Raw genomic sequence first — 23,550 nt, forward strand, 5'->3', positions numbered from 1 at the left:
TCGTTCTTTCTGCTGTGAACTAATAGGAAAGCTGATGTTTGCTGAGTGGATGGCTGTACTCACTGTCCAAACAGATCTGTGTTTGCCAACTGTGAACATATTGCTGCCTCTGTGAGGCACTCCATCATGCCTTGAATGGATCCTCTTGTGTTCAGAATTTTCTGACTCAAAGAGAGGGAGAGAGAAATATTTCTTTCAGACTTCAGCATTCACTGTAGCATCCATAGTCTCATCAGACCTTTAGAAACCAAGCATGCACCGGAGACGCTGCTTAAGGAGAGTGAGAAAAGAGCAGAGAATAAGGAATAAAGAGACAGTCCCATTGAAATGCTTTTATTCTGACCACTTGTGGCCAAGTTTTCGTAAATAAACCAGGCTGCCTTGGCAAATAGAATTGTGAGAATATTTTTAATTTCTCCTGAGCAAAATAGAACTCTGAGTTTCCAACTCATGGTCCATTTCTGTGCATTTATACATACATGCACAGACAAAAATAAAAGCATAGAATTCATTTATAATATATTATTAAATGGGTGATAGAGTTTTATTCCACCTGGATAATCCCTTAAGAAAAGGCTAATTGAAACATATGAAGGAGTTTTGATTACTTCGTAAACTGTCTCTTAGTTTTAGAGTTACAAACTTATTGTATATGAAAGGGTGAAAATAAAGTATTTTTGTTGTTGTTGTCAGTTTAGTCACTTTCTATAAGTTGACAGTAATAGTACTTTCTGGAGAAGTCTAGTATTCACTGTATGAACTGAGGATGGAGCTCATGGAAAAGATGTGGCATTCCTTGCAATTACCCATTGTTTTGTGTGTTAAATTTCAGAAGACTTGGTTGAGTGGGTGGAAAAACAACACTGCTGATAATGAAACTCAGTGAGCACATGGCATGCACAGGACACTTACCCATTTTGGGCTGTGTTGCTTATTGAGTACATGTTGAACACTGAACAGCTTCACTCGGCATTGCGGTGGAAATGGAGAGACGGAAAGGACAGAATGCTTTTGTGAGTGGAAAGGTAGATTTCTGTGCAGTTCTATGCAGTGGTAAACGTTGCCTGGCCTTAGTGAGAACTCAATGTTGATTTGCCTACCTGGAGTAAATGACTTTTTTTGGCATATATAACCCATAAAAGTTTAAAACCAGAATTACCCTCCCCCCTCCAGGCTACAACCATTTGGTTATCTGGATATTCTTATCCAGGACTAACTGTACTTATGGAAAAATCTAGTTCTTTAAACTTACTGGTTATAACTGAAATATAACAGGAATAGCAGGGACAGTTGGGGTAGGAGAGGGCCTGGCAACTATGGCTGCCATAGATGTAATAGTAGTGATCTCAGCTAGCCCAGCTGGGAAGCCCACCATGTGCTGGGTACTCTTCTAAGTATTTTATATATGTTAACTAATTTCTTCCTCAGACAATCTTGTGAAATTGTTACTATTACTTCATTCATTTTATAGGTGAGGAAACCAAGGCACAGAGAAAGGTTTATTAACATGCCCAGGATCTCACAACTAGTCATTTGTGGAGTGTGGAATTGAATTTAGAGGAGGTTGGCCGCAGTATCTGCCACAACTACTACAGCACTATGGTTGGCCGGGGAAGAAACCTGCATTCTCCTTGTAGAGTTTTCTATTTATCTTTCCTTTATTTCTTGGAGTGTGTGTATCATATCATATGGTTTTGGAAAAGTGTCTGAAGGTCATCAAAATCTAAGTACTAGGAGGCTAAGATCAGAAAGATAACGCATTCTATAGGTAAAGGAATTTGCTCCTCATTGTTTTTATCATGGAAAGAAGTTCCACATTTAATTAATTCCTGGTTATTATTATTACAAATTGGTTGAATTACATTGTGGTCTAGTAGATAGGGCTGGGTAATAATACATTTTGTTCAGAACTTGAGAGCTTGATTTTAAACTTAAAGTCAGCCATTTATATGTAATTAAATGCTAATATAAAAATATTCAATCATATTTCTTTATGATGATGGAATGAGCAGGGATATGTGTATATGCAAAGCTTGGAAGCAACGTTTTTACAACCGTAGGGTAATAGTACTATTGCCTAGTGTGAGTAGCTTTTCTCAAGAGACTGTAGGGCTGATTGAAATTGGCCAGTTTCAGATGATTTTTATGGGAGTTATGTTTATTGCAGCTCATTAATGCCATGTTTAATAGTTACTGGTTTTCTGAAATGTTGTCCTGAGTGGAAAGGGGGTTCCACTGCTAGAGGATTAGGACCTAAAATAGTTTTGCGTGAATAACGTAAGTTTGTAACTTATTTCTTGGGAAAGTGTACTTGAAAGGCCGGGTGTGGTGGCTCATGCCCGAGCTTACTCCCAAAGTGCTGTAATCCCAGCACTTTGGGAGGCCAAGGCTGGTGTGGATCAACTGAGCTCAGGAATTTGAGACCAGCCTGGCCAACATGGCGAAACCCTGTCTCTACTAAAACAAAAATTAGCTGGGGGTGGTGGTGGGTGCCTGTAATTCCAGCTACTTGGAAGGCTGAGTCAGGAGAATTGCTTGAATCCAGGAGGCAGAGGCTGCAAGGAGCCGAGATTGCACCATTGCATTCCAGCCTGGGCAACAAGAGCAAAACTCCATCTCAAAAAAATAAACAAAAAACAAAGCAAACAAACAAACAAAAACCAAAAAAAAACAAACAAAAAAAAGAAACTATATTCTGGAGACTATATTTTGGAAAATGAGTTATAAAAAAATAAAAATAGATCACACTTTATTGTGATGTTTTATGCAGTTTGTATAAACCCTGGCTGAATTTAAAATTTTTGCACATGGTATTGAACACATGAAACCTATCAAGATGTTTCAGTATATTGGGTTTGCTATAAAACTAAAGTTTATTCAGGTTTCTTCTTTTGAGAGAGAGATTATGACAAAAGAATAGCTTGACTTTCTGCCCCAAGAATCTTTGTTTTGGCCTTTTTTGCCTTTGTTTTACTTATTTTATATGTCTTGGACCTATTTTTGCCTATTTTGAACCTGTTTTGGAGGGGCTACCAAACTGCCAAACCAGTGAACTCATCACAGAAGAGGCAGCTCCACATCCAGAGAATTCATAGTCTCAGCTTTCTGAATGACACCTAAGATCACTACCTTAATTTTTTTTTATCTGCTAGTAAGTAATTTTCAAGTCTTTTCTGCTTGGTTTAGGTGTAGTCTGTAAAAGGAAAGCAGGATATTAATCTGCATGAAAACCTGGAGAAATTAGAAAACTTTTGTTGGGTATTACTTTTGCCCGATACCTACTCAAAAGTAGAAACAGAAATACCTTATTATATTATTATATAATAATTATATTAATGCGTGAATAATTGTTATTTATTTGATACCCATTGTATTTTTAATCCTAATGTTAATCATTAGGATTAAAAATACAATGGGTATCAAATAAATAACACAGTTTACAAGGAAAAAAAGTGACCAAAGCACCCTGTGGATGCTTTTGTGAACTTGTGCTTCAGTCTGTGTTTCTGTTTGGTAGGTTTTGATAGGCTAGACTTCTCCAGATACATGAAAACATTAATAATTTAGTAAACAGGCTGAGGTTTTATTGAGGTTTATGTGGGCTCAGAAGGGAGGACATGTGTGCTGATTGGTCCATGGGTGGCCAAGGGCGGGCCTGGAAAAAGCACCATCCAATTGGCCAGAAGGCATCAAGGAAATTCTCACTCCCAGTAGCAGTGGCACACACCTGTAATCCCAGCCCTTTGGGAGGCCGAGGTGGGTGGATCACTTGAGGTCAGGGGTTCAAAACCAGCCTGACCAACATGGTGAAACCCCATCTCTACTAAAAATACAAAATTAGCTGGGCATGGTGGCACACGCCTGTAATCCTAGCTACTTGGGAGGCTGAGGCAGGAGAATCACTTGAATCTGGGAGAAGGAGGTTGCAGTGAGCCGAGATTGCACCACCGCACTCCAGCCTGGGCAACAAGAGCAAAACTCCATCTCAAATAGATAAATAAATAAAAAGATAATTTAGTAAAATTAAAGGGTTGAAGTGTAACTTAATAAAACCTTAGCCTTAACAATGCTTTCCCGTCTTTAGAGGGAAGATTTGTTTTTAATTTCCTTGTAAATCTCATTCTGTAAGGCCCATGCTGGACAGATTTGGTGATTAAGATTTGAACTTTTATTTTTTTCTTTCCTATAGCTGACATTAGTAAGAATATAATATATTGTGATATGAGCACCTGGGAAAGAAAAACCAAAGGTGTGATGAAGCACAAATTAAATGAATCTGACATTTCTCCCAACTCCTGGGGAACAATAGTACTTTGAACTGTAATTTACTATGCAGTTAGAGCAATTTAATAGATTAGGTGGACATGCTGTCTACTGTCAGAAATGGCTTTTTCAAAACATGAATAGTAATACATATATTTATTTTAAGCCCTTCTCATATAGCCTTCTCCCAGAGGGTGAGCAGGTTAGGGGGCATAAGTAAATAGAGAACAAATGGAGAATACAGAATGTGTAGTTTTAGTGGACGATACTGTTTATTTTTATTTATTTTTAAAGTTGATATATAATCATTGTACATATTGTATATATTGTTGGAGTACATGTGATATTTTGATACCTATATGCCATGTGTAATGATCAGATTACGTTACTGTTGAGCTATCATCATCACAGGATCCTTCGGGTGTCACTTCGCCAGCCAGAAACCTCTGTGGCCGGCGGCGCCTCTGCTTGAGCTTTGCTCGTGCCTGCTGGGCTGCTTCTGCACACTCGGCCTGCCAGGCTGTGCTCAGCTTGCACCGCCGGCTGGGATCCTTTCCTGCCAAGGGTGCGCCAGGCACGGAGCAGCGAGGGGCGTCTAAGTGTGTGAGCACAGGGTCCGGCCACTGTGCACAGCTAGGCATTCTGGCTGCTGCGGTGGGGTGGGCAGCTCCATGCACCAGCACAGGTGCTGGCTCCATGCGAGGCTGTGGCTGGACCAGACATACCTTAAGCTGCGGGTACCAGTGTCTGGATGAGGGGAACACAGTGGCGCCTGAAAGTTCTGAGATGCCAGGAACCACAGAGCCCCAAAGAGGGTGTTACAGCATGTCACAGCCCTGGCTTAGGGAGCACTGAGTTCTGGGCTCTCAGTAGGGCCGCAGCTCTTCTCTCCTTATTGCCGGCAGTGCGGTGAGTGGGTGTGGAGGTGGGGGTTGTGTTTCACCCTGTTTGTGTTACAGCTCTTTCAGTCATGCCTGCCTGTGGCTCCTGGACTGGTTCAGTACCACCACTGCTTCTTGTTGCATGAGGTGGCTGCCTGGTGCTGGCAGAGGGCGGGAGGGCTATAGTGTTACAGCCCCTTTAGCTCCCGCCCACAGCTGGGCAAGCTGGCCAGGAAAGTGTTACAGCTCCTTTCGTTCCTGCTGTTTGGCGGGTCTTGAGTTTTTTTTCCACGTCCTGGAAGAATGAAGTTACAGGGGCAACTGGAGGGTAAGCAAGGCAGAGAGGAGCTTTATTGAGCAACAGAACAGCTCTCAGTGGAGAGGAGACCCAAAGTGGTTAGCTCCTATCCACAGACAGGTGACGAGTCGCTGAGTCTGGGGGTTTTTATGGGCTCAGGAGGGTGACCATGGGCGGCCACGGGCGGGCCTGGAAAAAGCACCATCTGATTAGCTGAAAGGCATCAAGGAAGTTATCACTCCCAGTAGCCGACTCCACCCCGAACTGGCAGCCCCAACCGTAGGCTACAGGCCCTCCCTGGCTTAAAGGTGGATTTCACCAGGGACCCACTGCTTCCTGCCTAGGAACCTGTCTGCCTCCCACCACTATCAATATGCCATCCATGGCGCCCCGGCTGTCCAGCCCGAGGGGCACCTGCAGGCCCACACTGAACCGCCCTCAGCCCCTTGACCTTGTTCCCGTGCTCATTGGTACCCAACGTCTGGAGGGAGCCCAGGCAGCAGGGGGCTGGCATGTCAGTGCTGCCCCGAGCACACACACATCCGGCCGGCTCCTGACAGTGCCCAGGCTCGGCCACAACTGTTTCCAGCACTGGAGCGGGTGCCAGGGGCAGGGAGAGGCCAGGGAGTGGGATAAGGCACTTCTGAGCCTGCGGCAGCGCAGGGATGCCTGGGTCCGGAGCTGCAGCTGGGTCGCTGCAGCTGTGCCTGGGGCGCATGCTCTCATCCTGCCAACTTGGTAGAGCACAGGGCTCCCACTGGGATCACCTGTTTCCGCCCCCGCCAGCTCCACTAAGCCGCCGCCTACCCCTCCGTGCAGCTGGCATCGTTGCAGTGGCCGCTCCACATGGGCTGCCACTGCTATCATTATGATGTGTTTTGATAAAATAGATCGTTAGATTTTTCTTAAGAGTTCTGCATTTTTCCTTTCTTTTCTTTTTTTGTTTTCCTTTTTTCTTTTGAAGTGGGTCTATGTCACTCAGGCTGGAGTGCAGGGGCACAGTCGTAGTTCACTACAGCCTCAAACTCCCGGGCCCGCGCAATCCTTCCGCCTCAGCCTCCCAAGTGTGCTGGGACTGCAAGCGTGTGACATCATGTCTGGCTAATTTTTTGTTTCTAAAACTTTTTTAGAGATGGGAATCTCACTTTTTTTTTGCCCAGGCTGTTCTCAAACTCCTGACATCAAGTAATCCTCCCTTCTCAGCCTCCCGAGTGTCTGAGATTACAGGTGTGAGTCACCATGCCTGGCAAACTCTGCATTTTTGTAGTATTTTGTTTTAGTTAAACTTTTCAGCTGAGTGCAAAAATGAAAAGATTTGCACATGATTATGCAAACAGGTACGACTGTTGAGAAGAATAAGCTAAGGTTTTAGGGAAGAAAATATTCTTTTTTCTGGCTCATGTGAGAGAATTAGCTCAGCTTAGAAGTTACTTGCTTTTTGATGTGTTACTCGGATGTGTTACCCATATATAGAATCATTAAATCATTATCTTTATACACATTCTTAGTGAGTTGAGATTTTGCCGCTGACACATTTGCAAAAGTTGGGATTGAAAATTAGAGTTTCTTGTTCAGTGCTTTACTACTCTGCTGTTCCAGAAACCTTTAAGTTAAAGTAACAGGTTAAAGTATTTCATATGAAGAGAACTTTATGATTTCATATGACAGTATACACACACTGAAAAACATATAACTGTTTAAATATTTTAATGATTACAAATAGTATAACAAAAATTAGTCATAACATAAATGTAAAAATGTAGGTTTTTAAGTAGTGAGTTCAGTGCTGATTGGAATACTAAGGATCTCAATAACCTAGTATAATTCAAGATGAAGAAACAGAAATCATGGCCTTCTTCAGGTTTGAACTTGGCGGGACCCTGTTTGCAGGCTCTACCTGTCTCTGCAGTGGCTTGAGTTCCTCATTGGTCCACTGACCCAGGTGTAGGGAAGAAGTTGGCTGGACTTATTTCTGAATTTGATTGTCAGTAGCCCAGGGTTATAATGATTTCTCACACCTTGGACATACAGAAAATGATAAAATATAATGTTTTTAGAACCTGATTTTGCAAAGGGGCATAGATAAGGTAGATTGTTAGAAGGACCCAAGGGGAATGGTTGGAAGGCATGTCATAGAAGGAGAAGATAAAGAAAGCCTAGATGATTTTTGTCTGTAGAAGAGGAGGGCTGATGGAATTCAACTGCCTCAGTCTGTATCTAAATCTTGTTTTATGGGATTGAGGTTACGTTTTGTTTGTGTGGCTCTTAGGAACAGAATTCAGATTTCTGCCTTTGAAAAAGGGGAAACCCTTTACCAGTTGCGATTATTAAAAAATGGAATTCCCTGCGTTTTGAGATAGTGAACTCTACACTGAAGTATTCTGCTACTTGCTAGAAATTTTGTTCAAAAGTTCAAGCATTAAATGGGGAATTGGTCTGGATGACCGTTAAGATCCCCAAGAGAATTCCAATTCTGTGACCTTAGCTGTCAATTAAAGATGTTTATAAATGTTTTATCAACTGTTCTACCTACTTCCTTATTCTTAGATGTATACTATTTCATGTTAAACTATCACCAGAGGCCATTAATCATATAAATAAACAGCAATAATTGCATAGACTGATGCGTCATAGAGTGCTTATTATCCTATATTATATAAAATCCTGTGATCATTTTGTTGTTGCCATGGAAGTATAACAGTGGTTGCTTTATTATGACTAAAGCTGGGGGACTATTTTTAGCCAACTTATAGTCATCTTTGCCAGCTGAAGCATATTCAATTAAATATCCATTAATAAGATAAAGTTTATGGAACTCTGCTAATGACTCTCTTTCCCTCTTCACTTTTAAACATTGTGATGAAATTAAAGCTTAGCTAATTGAGCTCAAGGTAACTACAAATGAGATGTGCTTCAAGGATCTTGAATGAGCCTATTTTTTTCTACCTTCTATTTATTTTTTACTGCGTTCTTTCTAAGTCATTCTTCTGAACTGATCCATAGCACATCTGCATCAAAACCAGTGATCAGGGATGGCCTGAGGAAGTGGGGCTGCTTGTGGGGAAAAGCAGACTCTGAAGGCCTGGAAATCTACATTTTCAAAAAGGCCTAGAAATTTTGATGTAACAGACATTTGAGGATGATAGCAGGAAGAATTTAGAAATTGTCAGCTAACACCTGTCTTCTAGAATCTGCAAGCATAGAGCTACGTGACACCAGTACCAGCAGTACCACCCAGCATATTACTCTAGAAGGAAGCACAGAAATTATCAGGTTTCTTCTCTTTTACTTTGTATCATGGACAAATAAGTAACTTGCCCAGGGCCATACAGACTGAATCCCATATCTCCACTGAGCCATTTGGTTTTGATGGGGGTGGACTGAAGAGAAGAACTTTAAAAAATACTATTGGAAAGCTGAACTGGACCAGTGACCAGTCTCTGGATTCCTGTGATGATTTGTATCAGTTACCATTTTGAATATCATGCATATGCTATGGTCACAGATCTCTTAATGCATCACAAGGACAGTTGGAAAACAATTCATTTGAGATTAATTGGTACTGTGTATTTTCTGGTTGTGGCTTTTCTGCCTTGTCTGTAGTTTACACACCAATCCATCAAATTATTTCCTTCCTTTTTCTTTTTCTTCCATGTTAGGTGTCTGTCTGGTTCCTCCCTTCTTTTTCAAAGAGAGGATCAACTTTCTGCCCCAGATCCTACTTTCTCCTTATCTGTTCTCTACTTCATTTTAGTAACATTTCTGTGCAGACAGCCTAACAGACCTGACCTCAGATCTCTGGCCAGGAAGTTTTTACTCAAATACTTTGACAGTGTTTTACTCATCTAAAAGTGAATGTGATCCCTAGACAAGTATGAGGCTGAAGGTGCGTCTCATTGGACCTCACATGTGAGCATACGTACGTGGGAACATGGGGGTTCTTTTACAGGTAAAGTCATGGGGAAGACAAGTCATAAACCACAGTGGTTTCTCAAAGGCAGTGATAGAGATAAGATGATGAAGAAACTCCTGTCTTCTCAGTATTCACAGTTTTGTTTGAGTAGGGATGTCTGGAAAGGGGAGGAGTATAATGCTAACGTTTTGCCTTGAAGGGATTTATGAGTTGCTCATATTTATATATCATGCATATCATTTGTTTGTGCTCATACTCTTGCTTAACCATTGATAGTACTGTATGCGAAACTCCACATTTTGATGTACTCTTGTTTTTAGTGATTACCTGGTAATTTTGCCTTCCCCCCATTCTTACCTATCCTAATATGGCCTCTTTTTTTTAGCCTTTCCAGGTAAGCAAACTCCAAAGCCTTAGTCGTTGTTTTGAGGAACTAACTTTAAAATGTATCTATTCTATTGAAAATCTTGTTGCTTTTTCCGCTGAGGATAAATAGCAGTGAATCAGCTAGGAGACCTTTCTGGTAACCTGTCACCCCAAATGTAGACACTCCATTTTGATTTGCCTCAAGCCCCCTTAATAGATGAAGGGTTGGTTTTTGAAAATGAAACTGTAGCTTGTTTAGTAAAATTGCTTGTTTCTGTGGAGGCAATGTGCCAAAAGTAGAAGCATCTATGTTACAGCTGTAAAGCTGTCTGGTGCCTCTCAAACAATAACTTTGTCAGTTCATTTTTATGGCTGAGAAAGTAGCAGTCTAGGTGACCAACTTTCTCATAATTGCTTGGGGGTGTTTACTGACTGCCCTTGATCAGACTCCAAACACTTCAGAGGTAGGAGAGCCTAACCTATTTGTAGTCATTATTTACCCTCAGCCCTCAGCCTGCCCTTTGTTTTTTACTTACAAACAAAAGAGTAAAAGCAACAGGCTGGTCTGTAGGAACTCTCAGTTACTTTCCCGGCCGCTTCTGTGTGGTTTTAGGTAAGACAGAGACTGGAACTATGTACATCAAACTAATTATCTCAGAGCCCTTTATTAGGTCCAAGCCGCTGGACAACTTAGAAGATTTTTATTAACAATCAAGACTCTTTTGTAAAATTAAGTTAATTTTAGGAGATTGATGGTCCCTTCCAGCCTGACACTGGAGTGATGATGGAGTGAGTGAGCAGCCTTCTAGATTGGAGAGAAAGTAGCATCAGGTAGATAAACTGTGACTCTGTGTTTTATGGAATATTTGGTTCGTTTTTTTTCCATTTCCATAATCACTCCTGATTTTCCTTAGTAGTTCTAGTCCATACATCCTGGACATTTCTTTCTTGCCTTTGGATTTTAAGTGCATGAGTTAAAAGAACTAAGCTAGTAAACCACATTAGGATGTTGTCAATAAAATGCCCTTACAATGTTGTTAAAGACTTTGCTTTATGGCAAGCACTCTTGCAGGGGCAATGGCAGAGTCAACCCTGAGAGTAGTTAAAAGGGATCCTCTGTGGTTTGCTTTGTAAGCCTCACTAAAGCAACAATAATTGAAATCCTTGAAATATATTGAGTAATGATATGTTGGTAAAGCAATACATGATTATTACTTGTCATACAACTTTCAGGTTGGTGATGTTTTTCATGTTCTTTCATTTGTAACAGATGAATAATGTAAAACAGCTTGTGAGGAGTACAATGACGTTTTGTTGTCTGGTTAATAATTTCAGCACTATTTGCAAAATTGCCCTCCTAGAGCATGACCTAGGAATTGTAAAGCGGAACACAAATAAAATAGGAAATGTGTATTTGCCCATGAATTCTTCGTGGACTTGTTACAAAAATACTTGTTTGCTGTCCTGTCTTTTGCTCACTCCTTTGTCCCCACTGAGAGAAGAGGGCCTTGTGGCCAGGCAAATGTGATGGAGGTGGGAGTACGTGAAGGAAGAGTAGACAAGGTTTTATTCATCTCTGTTCCCTTTCATAACTCTTCCTAAGAGCAGAGAAAGCTGGTGAGAGAATGACAGGCAACCCTGTTAAAGACTTGGGGGCCGGGCGCGGTGGCTCACGCCTGTAATCCCAGCACTTTGGGAGGCTGAGGCGGGTGGATCACCTGAGGCCAAGAGTTTGAGACCAGCCTGACCAATATGGTGAAACCCTGTCTCTACTAAAAATACAAAAATTAGCCTGGCATGGTGGCAGACGCCTGTAATCCCAGCTACTTGGGAGGCTGAGGCAGGAGAATTGCTTGAACCCAGGAGGCAGAGGTTGCAATGAGCCGAGATTGCACCACTGCAGTCCAGCCTGGACTCCGGGCCAGTGCAGTGAATAAATTCTGCCTCGTTCCTGCTGAGACCTCCCTTAGTTGCTCTGCTTGCATCAATTTTTAATGAGCAATCTTTCTGATTCTTGTCTCTACAAAATGCGTAAACTTTAGTATGATTATTTAACATCGTAGTCTTCATTTTTACCTCGGGGCATTTAAAATTTAAATAGCCTTGTTCTAATAAGCAGAATAGGGGGTAATTTTTTTACCCTCAACAAGTTTGTCTAGAGGATACCACTAGGAGTTATACTCACCTGTTCCTATTCATCTCTCCTGGGAATTCCGTCTTGAGTTTGTTATTAGCTGAAATGCTAATACGTGCTCTTTACTCTGTGTGAGAAAGTCTGAGGGCCTCTCGGATGCCCGTCATGGGCCAAAGAGAAAAAAAATGCTGGGATGGTTTGCTTTTAAGGTTTTGAAATGAAGCACTTGATGCTCTTTCTGATGCCTTTGTTTTAATTTTGCTGTTGATATTTGCAAGGACTTTACTTGTTAAATATCAGAAGCCTTTTCTCAGTATTATTGAGTTGTATTTGTATAATTCCTTAGGGCTTTAATGTTTACAACGTCCTGGTTTAAGTATAAATAAGTTTATCTTTGGATTACCTGCCGTTCCAAACCTGACATTAAAGATCAAAACAAAGAAAGATGGGATCTTAGTATTCATTTAAATAAGTTTAACTGGCTAGGCACAGTGACTCACACCTGTAATCTCTGCCCTTTGGGTGGCTGAGGTGGGAGGATCGCTTGAGGCCAGGAGTTTAAGGCCAGCCTGGGCAGCATGGTGAGACCACATCTCTACAAAAAAATACAAAAATCAGCTGCGCATGTAGTGGCTTGTCTGTAGTCCTAGCTACTCAGGAGGCTGTGGTGAGAGGATCACTTGACCCCAGGAGGTTGAGGCTGCGTTGAGCTGTGATCATGCCACTGCACTCCAGCCTAGGTGACAGAGCGAGACCCTGTCTCAAAATAAATAAATAAGTTTAAATGATAAGGTAATCCTGAATGTTGTTTATTTGTAGAGTAAGTAAATTATGTTTCAAATTGGGACAAGGTGATGAAGTTTAACTTGAAGAGCAGAGTCATGAGACCCTGGGAGATTCAGCTTTACCGTCAGTCTGGATGTATGGAACCCACTATTTTTTGTTTTTCCAGAGATCAATTTCTTGGACCCTTTCTCAGAGATCTTCTACCTAACTCTTCAATTATTTCTGTTGCTGGATCAGACTTTGACCAAATGCTCATGCTGCTTGAGTTGCCTGGGCTATGTGCCTGACTCCATGCTGAGATACACAGAAATCTCAGGCCAAAAGCTGGGTCTCCCCTCCCCCCACATGGTTCTGTGCACCTGTGCATTACTCATTCCGCATGCCATTCTCTCCATAATTAAGAACAGAAATGTTTGTTCTCGTCAATGTCATTGTGTCCTTGGCATCCTGCACAAGGTCTGGCAGTTACATTGGGTTCAACAAAGGTTTGTTGAACTGAACAAAGTAACAACGAAGAGTTCTAAAAACTGGAGTTGAAGATTATACTACAAGCCTGTTTCCTGGTACCTGATGTCTTTGACAGTCTTAAAGCTTGCATTTCTGTAGCCCTGAATTTAAATCAAGTTCTTTTTGAAACCATGTTAGGTCATCATGCCTGCTGTGAATGGATTCACCGGCTTTCTACCATTCATTGCTAGTTACTGAATTTTGAATATTCTTCCCCCACCCACTCTACGGATAATTGTTATTGTCCAGCTCCAGAGTTCCTTGCCTCTAATGAAACAATTGCTGCTGCTTTATGCAGTAGTTTGTTGTTTATGTATGTGTTAAAAATCTTCTGTGTGACTTTCAATTCCTTACATCATCTTGCACAATGAGTGTTGATTGAATTTAATAAAACACAAGCTAAGAAAAGCATAGTATTTACACAGTAAGTGTATTTACACAGTAAGTGTATAGGTTTTTTTTTTTTTTTTTTTTTAACCATTTAAGCCTAAAAACAACTTGATAAAGTAGCTAATTGGGTAGATTCCTCAATTTCAATGAAACTGAGGAAAATTGGGATTTAAGAAGCTTGTCTTATGTGAGAATTAAACCCTGGTCTTTCTGCTCCTGATGCCCTTGAAACAGCTAAGTAACAAAACAGGTTCAAAGAGGAATGTTTGAAAGAAAAGACTTGAATTTCAAATTGGCAAGACAGAATTGTTAACTAACGCCGGCCTTGTGATTTGAAATGGCCAAGTGAGAAGATGATGGCTACCCTTATTTAAGAATTCTATCAGCAACTCAGTTTTGGTTCTTGGTAGTGATATACATTAAGGTTTTAGCAGGAAAATTTAGTCATGGAGCAATTTGTTCTTTTGGCCACTTGTTCCTTTTTAAAGACAATGACTGGACCAGACTAGAAATTCTTGAAATAAAGCCAATGCTAGAGAAACGGAGATCGACTTTCAGAAACAAAAGGCTGGTCCTTTGATTTACAGCTATCTGAGGACATCCCGAAAGTTCGCACACCCAACTTTCCAAGATTTCCTAGAAATTGGGGAAACAGAACAGGTAATCTGGGGAGACACAGAGGAATAGGGTTGGGGGGAGTAGACAACTATGACAAACCAGCCACCCTTCCCTTGTTCTTTTTATTTTCTTATTTTTTAATAACCATAATTAGGTTATCGTGAAGATACTACATTTTCAAGAGGAGGATATTCTTGCCAAGCTACAACATGGAAAGATACTTTAGAAAGAAAGAATGTGAAGAGCAAAAAAACTCACTTGCTCATCTACCAAACTGTGTAACTCATTTGCTCATTTGGCGTCTGTGGTGAATGATTACACTGTGTTAACCTCTTTGTTCACATGGTATTTTTCTTCTACTGGGGCAGTGTTTTAAGTTGTTAAGAGGCACAGTGCTAGGCACTTTATATGCATTACATCTTCCAGTCCTTAAACAACCCTTGAAATTAGCACCTGTCATCCCTTTTGGTAAGCCAAAAGTGTTGATCAGACAGTTTTAAGTAATTTGCCCCAAGGTCATGCTGGAAAGTGATGGAGTCCAGGTGCAAACCCAAGCCTCCCTAGCGCCTTCCTGGCCCGTTTCCTCTCTGGGTGGATGCCCTTGGGAAGAAGTAGTTTTGGTTGGAGAGACCAGTATGCCTTCCCTCATTTCACCTGAGCCAGAGGAATGTGCCATCAGTACCTAGCTTCTGTGTGAAAATAACACCTGGAAAGAAGATGAGTTTGCCAGCAGCAGTTTAAGGAACAAGAGATCTTACTTTCAAAGGAAAGTGTAATTAGAAAAAGAAGGAGAACAGAGTTCTCGTCCCTGTTGTTCCATCTCTTGCCTGCTCTTTCCTGGGCTGGTCAGCTTGCTTCTGGGCCTCAGTTTGTTTATTTGTAAAACTGTGAGACTTCTATTATATCCTAAGGGCCTTTGACCTCCTCAGTTCTGCAGTTACTAAGGTTTCCACAAGATAATAATCTCTTTAAATCTTGTAAAATTTATACAGTGCCTGAAATGCCTCCTTGTGTTTATTTATTTATATGTCTGTATCCCCACGCAGTTGCTTGTGGATAGACAATGCATCTGTTGGCTTTTGCATAGCACAGTGTCTAGAAATAGTGTCTTTGCAAATATGAATGTATATGGAATAAAAATGTGCTCTCAAGAGATTTATATGCCGTTGCTGTTTGGTAGCTTGTTAGTAACCCCAGTTTTACTATCTTATCTTTCTTTGGTTATTGGCATAATTTTTCAATTCTTTTTTTGTTAAGGTGAAATGCATAGAACATAAAATTAACTCATTTAGTAAATACACCTGTTCACAATGTTATGCAACCACTACCTCTGTTTCCAAAATGTTTTTCATCACCCCAAAAAGCTGTACCTATTGAGCAGATGCTCCTCAGTCCTGCAAACCTTCCACCCACCCTCCTGCCTCAGCCTTTGGCAACCACCAATCTGAGTTCTGTTTCTGTAGATTCATTTATTGTGAATATTTCATGTAAGTGGAGTGACACAATATGGGTGATCTTTTGGGTCTAATCCTAATGCTTTCAAGCTTTGTCAGCATTCTAGCTTGTATTAGTGCTTCATTCCTTTTTATGGTTGAGTAGTATTCTATTGTTTGTACATACCACATTTTATCCATCCATCTTCTGATGGACATTTCAGCTGTTTCTATCTTTTGAGTATTGTGAACATGAACACATGTACAGGCTGCTATGAACATGCCTGTAGATGTGTTTGTTTATGTGTTTTCAATTCTCTTGGATATATTACTTTCAATGGCAAAAAGCAATTATTTTTGTACCAACCTAATACAACTAAAAGTGGAATTAGTGGGTCATAAGGGAATTTTACATTTAACCTTTTTAAGGAAGTGCTACACTTTTCCACAGTTTCTGTTTTACTTGCCTACCAGCAGTGTAAAAGTTTCCAATTTCTCCACAAACTTGCCAACATTTGTTATTTTCTCTGTGTGTGTGTGTCTTTGTCTTTTAATAGCCATCCTAGTGTGTGTGAAGTGGTATCTCATCATGGTTTTGATTTGTATTTTCCTCATGATTAATGATGTTGAGCATCTTTTTATGTGTATGCATGTGTTTGTGTGTTGACTATTTACGTATTATCTTTGGAGAAATGTCTATTCATTTAGCCATTTTTAAGTTGGGTTGTTTGTCTTTTTGTTGAGTTGTGAGAGTTCTTCCTCTATTCTGGATACAAGTCCTTTATCAAATATGATTTGGAAATATTTTTCCCATTCTATAGGATGTGTTTTCATTTTCTTAGTAATGTCTTTTGATACACAAAAGTTTTTATTTTAACGAAGTTCTTTTTATCTATATTTTGTTGCTTGTACTTTTGGTGTCTACGGATCTGTTGCCAAATGCAGTGTCATGAAGATTTACTTCTGTTTTCTTCTAAGAGTTTTATTATTTTTTTAAGCTTCTATAAGTAGGTCTATGATCCATTTTGAGTTGATTTTGGTATATGATATGAGATGGGGTCCAAGTTCATTCTTTCTGCCTATTTGGGGTCCCTGGAATTTTGATAATATTACATTGACTCTAGATCACTTTGAGTATTATTGCTAGCTTAATAATAAATCTTCCATGGATGGGTGTGGTGGCTCATGCCTGTACTCCCAGTACTTTGGAGGCCGAGGAGTATCACTTGAGCCCCAGGAGTTCGAGATCAGCCTGAGCAATATAGTGAGACTCTGGCTCTATTAAAATCAATCAATCAATCAGTCTTCTGTTTCATGCTACTATTTAGCAATGTTTTGTAGTTTCAGTATACAAACCATTTACTCCATTGATTAAATTTATTTCTAGGTATTTTATTCTTTTGGATGCTGTTGTGATTGGAATTGTTTTCTTAATTTTCTGATTATTCACTTCTGGTGTGTAGAAACACAATTGGCTTTTGTGTGCAGATATGATACCTTGCAGCTTTACTGAATTAGTGTGCTAGCTCTAGTAATTTTTTTGTGGGATCTTTGAGATTTTCTGTATGTTGGGATATGTCATATGTGAGTAGATAAATTTTATTTCCAATTTGGGTGCCTTTCTTTTTCTTGCCTAATTGTTCTGGCTAGAACTTCCAGTACAATGTTGAATCTCAGTGGTGAAGGTCAGCATCCTTGTCTAGTTTCTGATGTTGGGGGAAAGTCTGGTTCATATAGTCTTCTGTCTCATGAAGTCAGAGCTTATCAAAGCATGGTCCCTAGACAGCAGCATCCACACCACCTGAGAACTTGTTAGAAATACTCATTCTTGGGGATTCCCTCTAAACTTTCCAGTTCTGACACTGTGCGGAGTGGGGCCTAGCAATTTGTATTTTAAGAAACGCTTTAGGTGATGTGGATGCACATTGAAGTTGAAGAACCACTGTAGCAGAGTTCGAATTTCTTTGAAGTTAGTGTCTGTGCTTTATTTTCTTTGTATTCCTTTTAGTTCCCTTGTGGGATTAATCAGTGTTGAATAATTAAAAAAAAAAAAAAAAGAAATTCAGAGCTAACCAAAGTGCCTACATTATCTCTTAGCTTGTGTAAGAGTCTTGAGTCACTATGAATGGTTAGAGATTCATCATTAGACATTTATGAGATTCATCAGAAGATCTCACATTTTGTATGCAGTATTAGACCCATTGCAAACAGCTTAAGTGTACTTGTATTTAGACCATTTGTTCTGATAATTACTTTCACCATTATTATCTGTTTACCTACTAGCTGTGGCTTTATAGCTACTTCTGCCAGCAAGAATTTCTGTTCCTCAGCGATTTAAAAAGATGGAAGGGTCACTTTTATAGGATATATTGGATTTTATCACATCGTTATTTCATCTTTGCCTTATTTTCTCATTAGTTTTATCTTGCTGTGTTGTGATATCAACTCCTTTGCATCCTTTTTGAGCAAGACGATATTTAAATCAATTAGGAAAAAATGTAATCTATTGCAACTAACGGCTATTGTTGAAAAATAGCCATTTAGTCATACAAGTACCAGTTTATAGACAAGTCCAATAATTATATGAATTCATTACCTGTTTACATGTATTACATGAATACTCAGATGATAAAAATACCATTTAAACGTGCCTGAAATTATAATATAATTGATTAGTTTATGGCTGATCTTTTTCTAAGACTTGTTTTAAATGATGATTTATACCCTGGATTCCCAGTTGCCACCACTTTGAGATTTCCAAACTTTATTTGTAATTCATCTAATTAGTCTAGTTCTGTCTGCTCCCAGAATGGGTGAATGTTGTGAAGATAGCGTCTGAGATGTGTGAGCTCTAGGTCAGTGGTTCCAACCGTTTTGGCACCGGGGACTGGTTTTGTGGAAGACAATTTTTCCACGGATTGGGGGTGAGGGAGACTGTTTCAGAATGAAACTGTTTCACCTCAGATCATCAGGCATTAGTTAGATTCTCATAAGGAATGCCTACATCCCTCTTCACGATAGGGTTCGCTGCTGATTAGGAATCTAATGCGGCTGCTGATCTGACAGGAGGCGGAGCTCAGGCAGTAATGCTGGCTTGCCCACTGTTCATCTCCTGCTGTGCAGCCCGGTTCCTAACAGGCCACGGACCACTATTAGTGGTTGGGCACCCCTGCTCTTGGGGATCCCTGGTAGCAGGGAAGAAATAGAGGATGGGCAGAATGATCTTGCAGCCTTGGTGCGGGCTCAGGAGCTCTCCAAGAGCTTGTGTGGTCCTAAGAATACAATGTTGCTGGTCTTTCCTTTTGTCTCTTTGATGTATGAATACTGTCATAGAATCATTGCATTAATTACCATTGATTGAACAATAAAGGCTCTCCAGCGTTTCTGGTTCAAGGTTTAAGTAAATGAAAAATAAACTCATTAACAAATGCTAGCAGACTTTTAAGACTTTTAGGAACTTTAGGAAGAGAAATTAGTGTTTTAATTAGGGAAAGATTACAATAATATTGGACATTCTCAAACACAGTTGAGCAGAGATAGTAAACTCACAGATTGGGAAATAAATGTTTAGGAAGACAATAACTTCTTTTCGTACCACTATGGTGAATGAGATTTTATTTTGTTAGCTTTTAAACTCCAAATTGCTTATAGTTGTAATGGTTTATTTCAGAAAGGAGAGGAACTTGGGGTTCTAAGGCAAGGTAGAGTTTTGGAAACTATTAGTGCATATTTATAAATGTCCTTTGAAATAGTTTTGATGACAGTGACAAAAGGGGGAACAAACATGTTAAAGTCATTTGGCTACTCTTGAAATCAAGACTGTGTAAAAAACCTTTTCTAGCTGTAAATCACATACTTGTCCTACATTCTTTAAAGCATTTTACACAAATGACTTTAACAGTTTTAGGGGTCATGCCTAGGGTTAAGAGACTATTTGCATGGTAAACATTTTGGTGATTAAAAAGCAATACTTTATTGAGGTGGTAGCACCTCTGTTCACACTCTGTACTGTGAAACATTTTATTTTTACCTAATGAGGAAGGATTGTTCCCTAAGTCAATGTTGTACCAAGTGTATACTTGTTGATTTTATGTTGCATGGGTATGGACTATTAAAAAGCTTTAGTACTTGTAATAGTAACAAAAAAATTTTTAAAAAGCAACCAAAACTATCAATAAAATTATAAAAACCATTGTAAAGAATAATGATAACTAGTAACATTTTGATGAGTGATTATTGTGCCATGCATTGCTCTAAGCGCTTTTGCACGTTATGAATTTAATCTTTAAACCTGACCATATGAAGTAAGAACTGTTATTCTCACTTATGACTATTAGGAAGTAAGGCTCAGAAAGGCTAAGTGAATTGTTCAGGGTCATACCACCAGTGTGAATAGTGAGCTGGGGAATAAAACCAGGCAGACCACGCTCTTAACATCTGCTGCATCGAGCTGTGTACATCAGCCCTTGAATTTCACAGACAGTGCTCAGGATGGCGCAGACATCCCATTGTTTATGATTTATTTTTAATGAATCAATTAAAATACAAATATTGAGTAAATACACAACTCTCTGTATGGCTATGTCAAAAATGCTGAAGCTGACGGGAAAAATGGTTTTGGAAACCAATGCCTTCAGCGATTGGTGGATGTATTCGTTTAAATTATACTTAAGAATTAAATTGGGTCATGCAGTGATCGATTTTTATGCTATTCTCTTCTTTTGCTGTGTTTATTTTTTACAGTTATAGAGATGATCAGATAGTTTAGTGATTTGGTGTATTATCCGTGAATTTGGATTGAATGCTTGGCACTTGGAATGTTAGACAAATATACAAATGTTCTTCCCTGCTCCTGTTTTCTTTCCTATTTCACAGACTTGTTCTTATGCTCACCAGTGTCCCTGTCTCTTTTTTCCCTACTGAGTCCTCTCCTGTGAAGTGTTCATAACACTGGTTGTACTGTGAAGTGAAAGATCCATTGTATGCACATTTAAATGCAGCACTGGATGGCAGGATCTGCCTTTTGCCAAATAAAGTGTTGTATTTCTCTTGGTTTTTGTTCCAGCTGAGCAATTTTCATTGCCGACAGCACAACATACATTAGGATAAAGCAAATAAACAATGCAAGGCACTTGGAGCCAGGAAGTCCCATCTTGGACTAGAAACACAAAGTTTTTCTGTTGACATTTGGGAGGAGGGCTGCTAAATAGGCGAGCCAGCCACCAAGTAGAAAACCAGTGGCCATGAGGTTCTTGCACTTCTAGGGAAACCATTTGTTTAATCGTTAGATCTTTGAAAGGTGTCCGAAGTTGATTTTGATGTAACAGCGGCCAGTTTCTTTGTAATTAAATATTAACTCAACACTATATCTTGGGTAATTGTTAACCTTGCCATTCGTTGTTTGCCTTAGACATGTAATTAACATTCATTGAATTTAGCTTTTTGTTGTTGTTCACGTCTTTTATTAACTCATACACAATTGCTTGTCTTCTGTTTTTAAAAACGTTTTTGGGAAGACAGAGTCTTGCTCTGTGCGCAGGCTGGAGTGTGGTGGCTTGATCATGACTTACGGTAGCCTCGACCTCCTGGGCTCAAGCCATCCTCCCACCTGAGCCTTCCAAGTAGCGAGGACCACAGACACGCTCCACCATGCCTAGCAACTTTTTAAATTTTTTGTAGAGATGGGATCTTGCTATGTTGCCCAGGCTGGTCTCAAACTCCTGGGCTCAAGTGAGCCACTGCGCCGAGCCTTGTCTTCTGGTTTGTTGAAGCAGTAAGTCAGACAATATTTGCTACAATAATGTCTGTCAAATGTTTGTGACTGGCCATAAAAACTCCAGCACCACATTCATCTGAAGGACACTGCTAATGAAGGCCACTCATTTTGCTGTTGTCATCTACCTTATCGTATCTCAGGACATCCAGCTTAATCTTTTTCTATTACGTTTGTTCTTCTTGGGAGTGGTATGACTACTTCTATGAAGTCCCAACACAAGATGAAGAGTGGACTCCTTTTGAATGTGTAGTTAAGACAGAGTATGTTCATCTTTCAGTTGCTTGCCAGCAAAGATCAGTCTCTGCTGATCAGGAGAAATTCCTTCTTTATTCTGGATCTTGGCCTTTGGATTTTCTGTTGTGTCCAAGGGTTCAGCCTTGAGAGTGGTGCTTTTTCTGTAAGGACTTTTACGAAAATCTGCATTTTGGTCGTGGTTCCATCCCAGATGGTGGATCAGAAAGCTGAATTTCCTACTTTGAAACAAATTTCTTGTTAATTTAATGCTTTACTTTGAAAAATCCAAGTAAATTTGGCATTCATATTTTTAATAGTTCCTTATTTTAAAATATGATCTAGGCCTGATGTGGTGGCTCACACCTGTAATCGCAGCACTTTGGGAAGCTGAGGTGGGTGAATTACGAGGTCAGGAGTCTGAGACCAGGCTGGCTAACGTGGTGAAACCCCGTCTCTACTGAAAATACAAAAATTATCTGGGCGTGGTGGCAGGCATCTGTAATCTCAGCTACTCAGGAGACTGAGGCAGGAGAATCGCTTGAACCTGGGAGGCAGAGGTTGTAGTGAGCCGAGATTGCGCCATTGCACTCTAGCCTTGGCAACAAGAGCAAGACTCCGTCCAAAAAAAAGATCTATTTTTTTCCCCCTGCCTTATTCAGTTGGTTTGGAATAATTTAAGGATCTCTTCTATTTCAAATTATGGCATGTTACAGTAATTTATTAAAAATGATAATCTAACTGAAAAATCATAAACCCAAAGTTTGTAGGAGCTTTTTAAACCAGAATAGAAAATAATTTTATAATTGATTTGTTTAAATATTGATTAATTATACATTCTTTTAAAGGCCAAATAAAAAGAAAGAAACTTTTTGCCCCACTCTGTTAGACTGCTATTAACTGAGCAATCTTGGTTTATGGAACTTGAGGTTTTGGGAATCATTAAATATTTATAAAGATACTTATAGTTTTGGGTTTTTTGTTTGTTTTCTTTGAGTTGTATAGTTGGAGAATTCCTTTTCATTTGTGGTTTCAGGTTTAGCTTTAAGGCAATGTATACCAACTTTTGAAGAAAGATTGTCAAAGTGATTAATTATCTTCAGTATGGATAGTACATTGAAAACACTGATTATTTTGAATGATGCATGTTTCTTCAGCTATTAACATCTGACTCATCTCTTTTAGGACCTGCTGAGGTTCCCATGATGTCACCCAATGGATCCATTCCTCCCATTCATGTGCCTCCGGGTTATATCTCACAGGTAATCCATTTGATGGACTTCTCTACTCACTATGGACACTACGTTACTCCAACAGAGTATACGTTGAGGCTTCAAAGCCATATTCCAGGAGTTAATTTAGGTATCATAGTGCTAGATTTGCCATCATTTTGTGGCACCACATGGTATTACTTGTGTTTTGCCACTTGACGTACTGGAGAGCCAGAGAAAAGGAAACGTAGAAGGCCTACTAGACTGTCCTCTGGCAAGTGGCGTTTTTATGTTTGATTGATTGGTTGTGATTTCTTTATGGAGTCTCCTGCTTTAGAAATTTCCTTCCACCTGTAATACAACTTTCTGGAAGAAAATTCATAGATTTAGTTAGTTAACATATTAAAGGAGACATAGCTCACATAAACAGGGCCTGCGTTCTGTTATAGAAAAAAATGGAGTTCCATTGCTCCATGATGTGGCACCACCTGGGCTTGGTGAATTACCGAGTATGATGTGAGAACTTGGCTGTTTGCATTTAAATTTCTCTGAGGTTTGGTTTTCTAAGTAAAATGATGGTAATAGGAATCTCAGAGATCTATTGGAGGTGTAAAAAAGCTTAAAGGATGAAGTTATGTTCCTGTGCCTGAATGAGGTATAAAATGTTTTGCATGGCTGGAACGTTGTGGACATCTGTATATACTTTAGATTTTTGTCCTAGCCTCAGCACAATATACAAATCT

The 23,550-nt window shown here is 39.8% G+C and overlaps 1 protein-coding gene and 1 pseudogene across 5 annotated transcripts in view; one reads left to right on the top strand and one right to left on the bottom strand.

Moving 5' to 3' along the window:
• Nucleotides 1-23,550, top strand: part of FNDC3B (fibronectin type III domain containing 3B) — a 364,538-nt gene that overhangs the window by 166,579 nt on the left and 174,409 nt on the right. For all 5 annotated transcript variants that reach the window (XM_001085124.5, XM_001085354.5, XM_028843856.2 and 2 more), the window contains exon 4: nt 22,782-22,858. In XM_001085124.5, the coding sequence (XP_001085124.2) occupies nt 22,782-22,858 (77 nt within the window). The remainder of the gene's footprint in view (nt 1-22,781; nt 22,859-23,550) is intronic.
• On the bottom strand, nt 21,222-21,788 carry LOC106997004 (ubiquitin-ribosomal protein eS31 fusion protein pseudogene; annotated as a pseudogene).

The sequence above is a fragment of the Macaca mulatta genome, chromosome 2 (genome assembly GCF_049350105.2).
Source record: "Macaca mulatta isolate MMU2019108-1 chromosome 2, T2T-MMU8v2.0, whole genome shotgun sequence".
NCBI lineage: Eukaryota > Metazoa > Chordata > Mammalia > Primates > Cercopithecidae > Macaca > Macaca mulatta.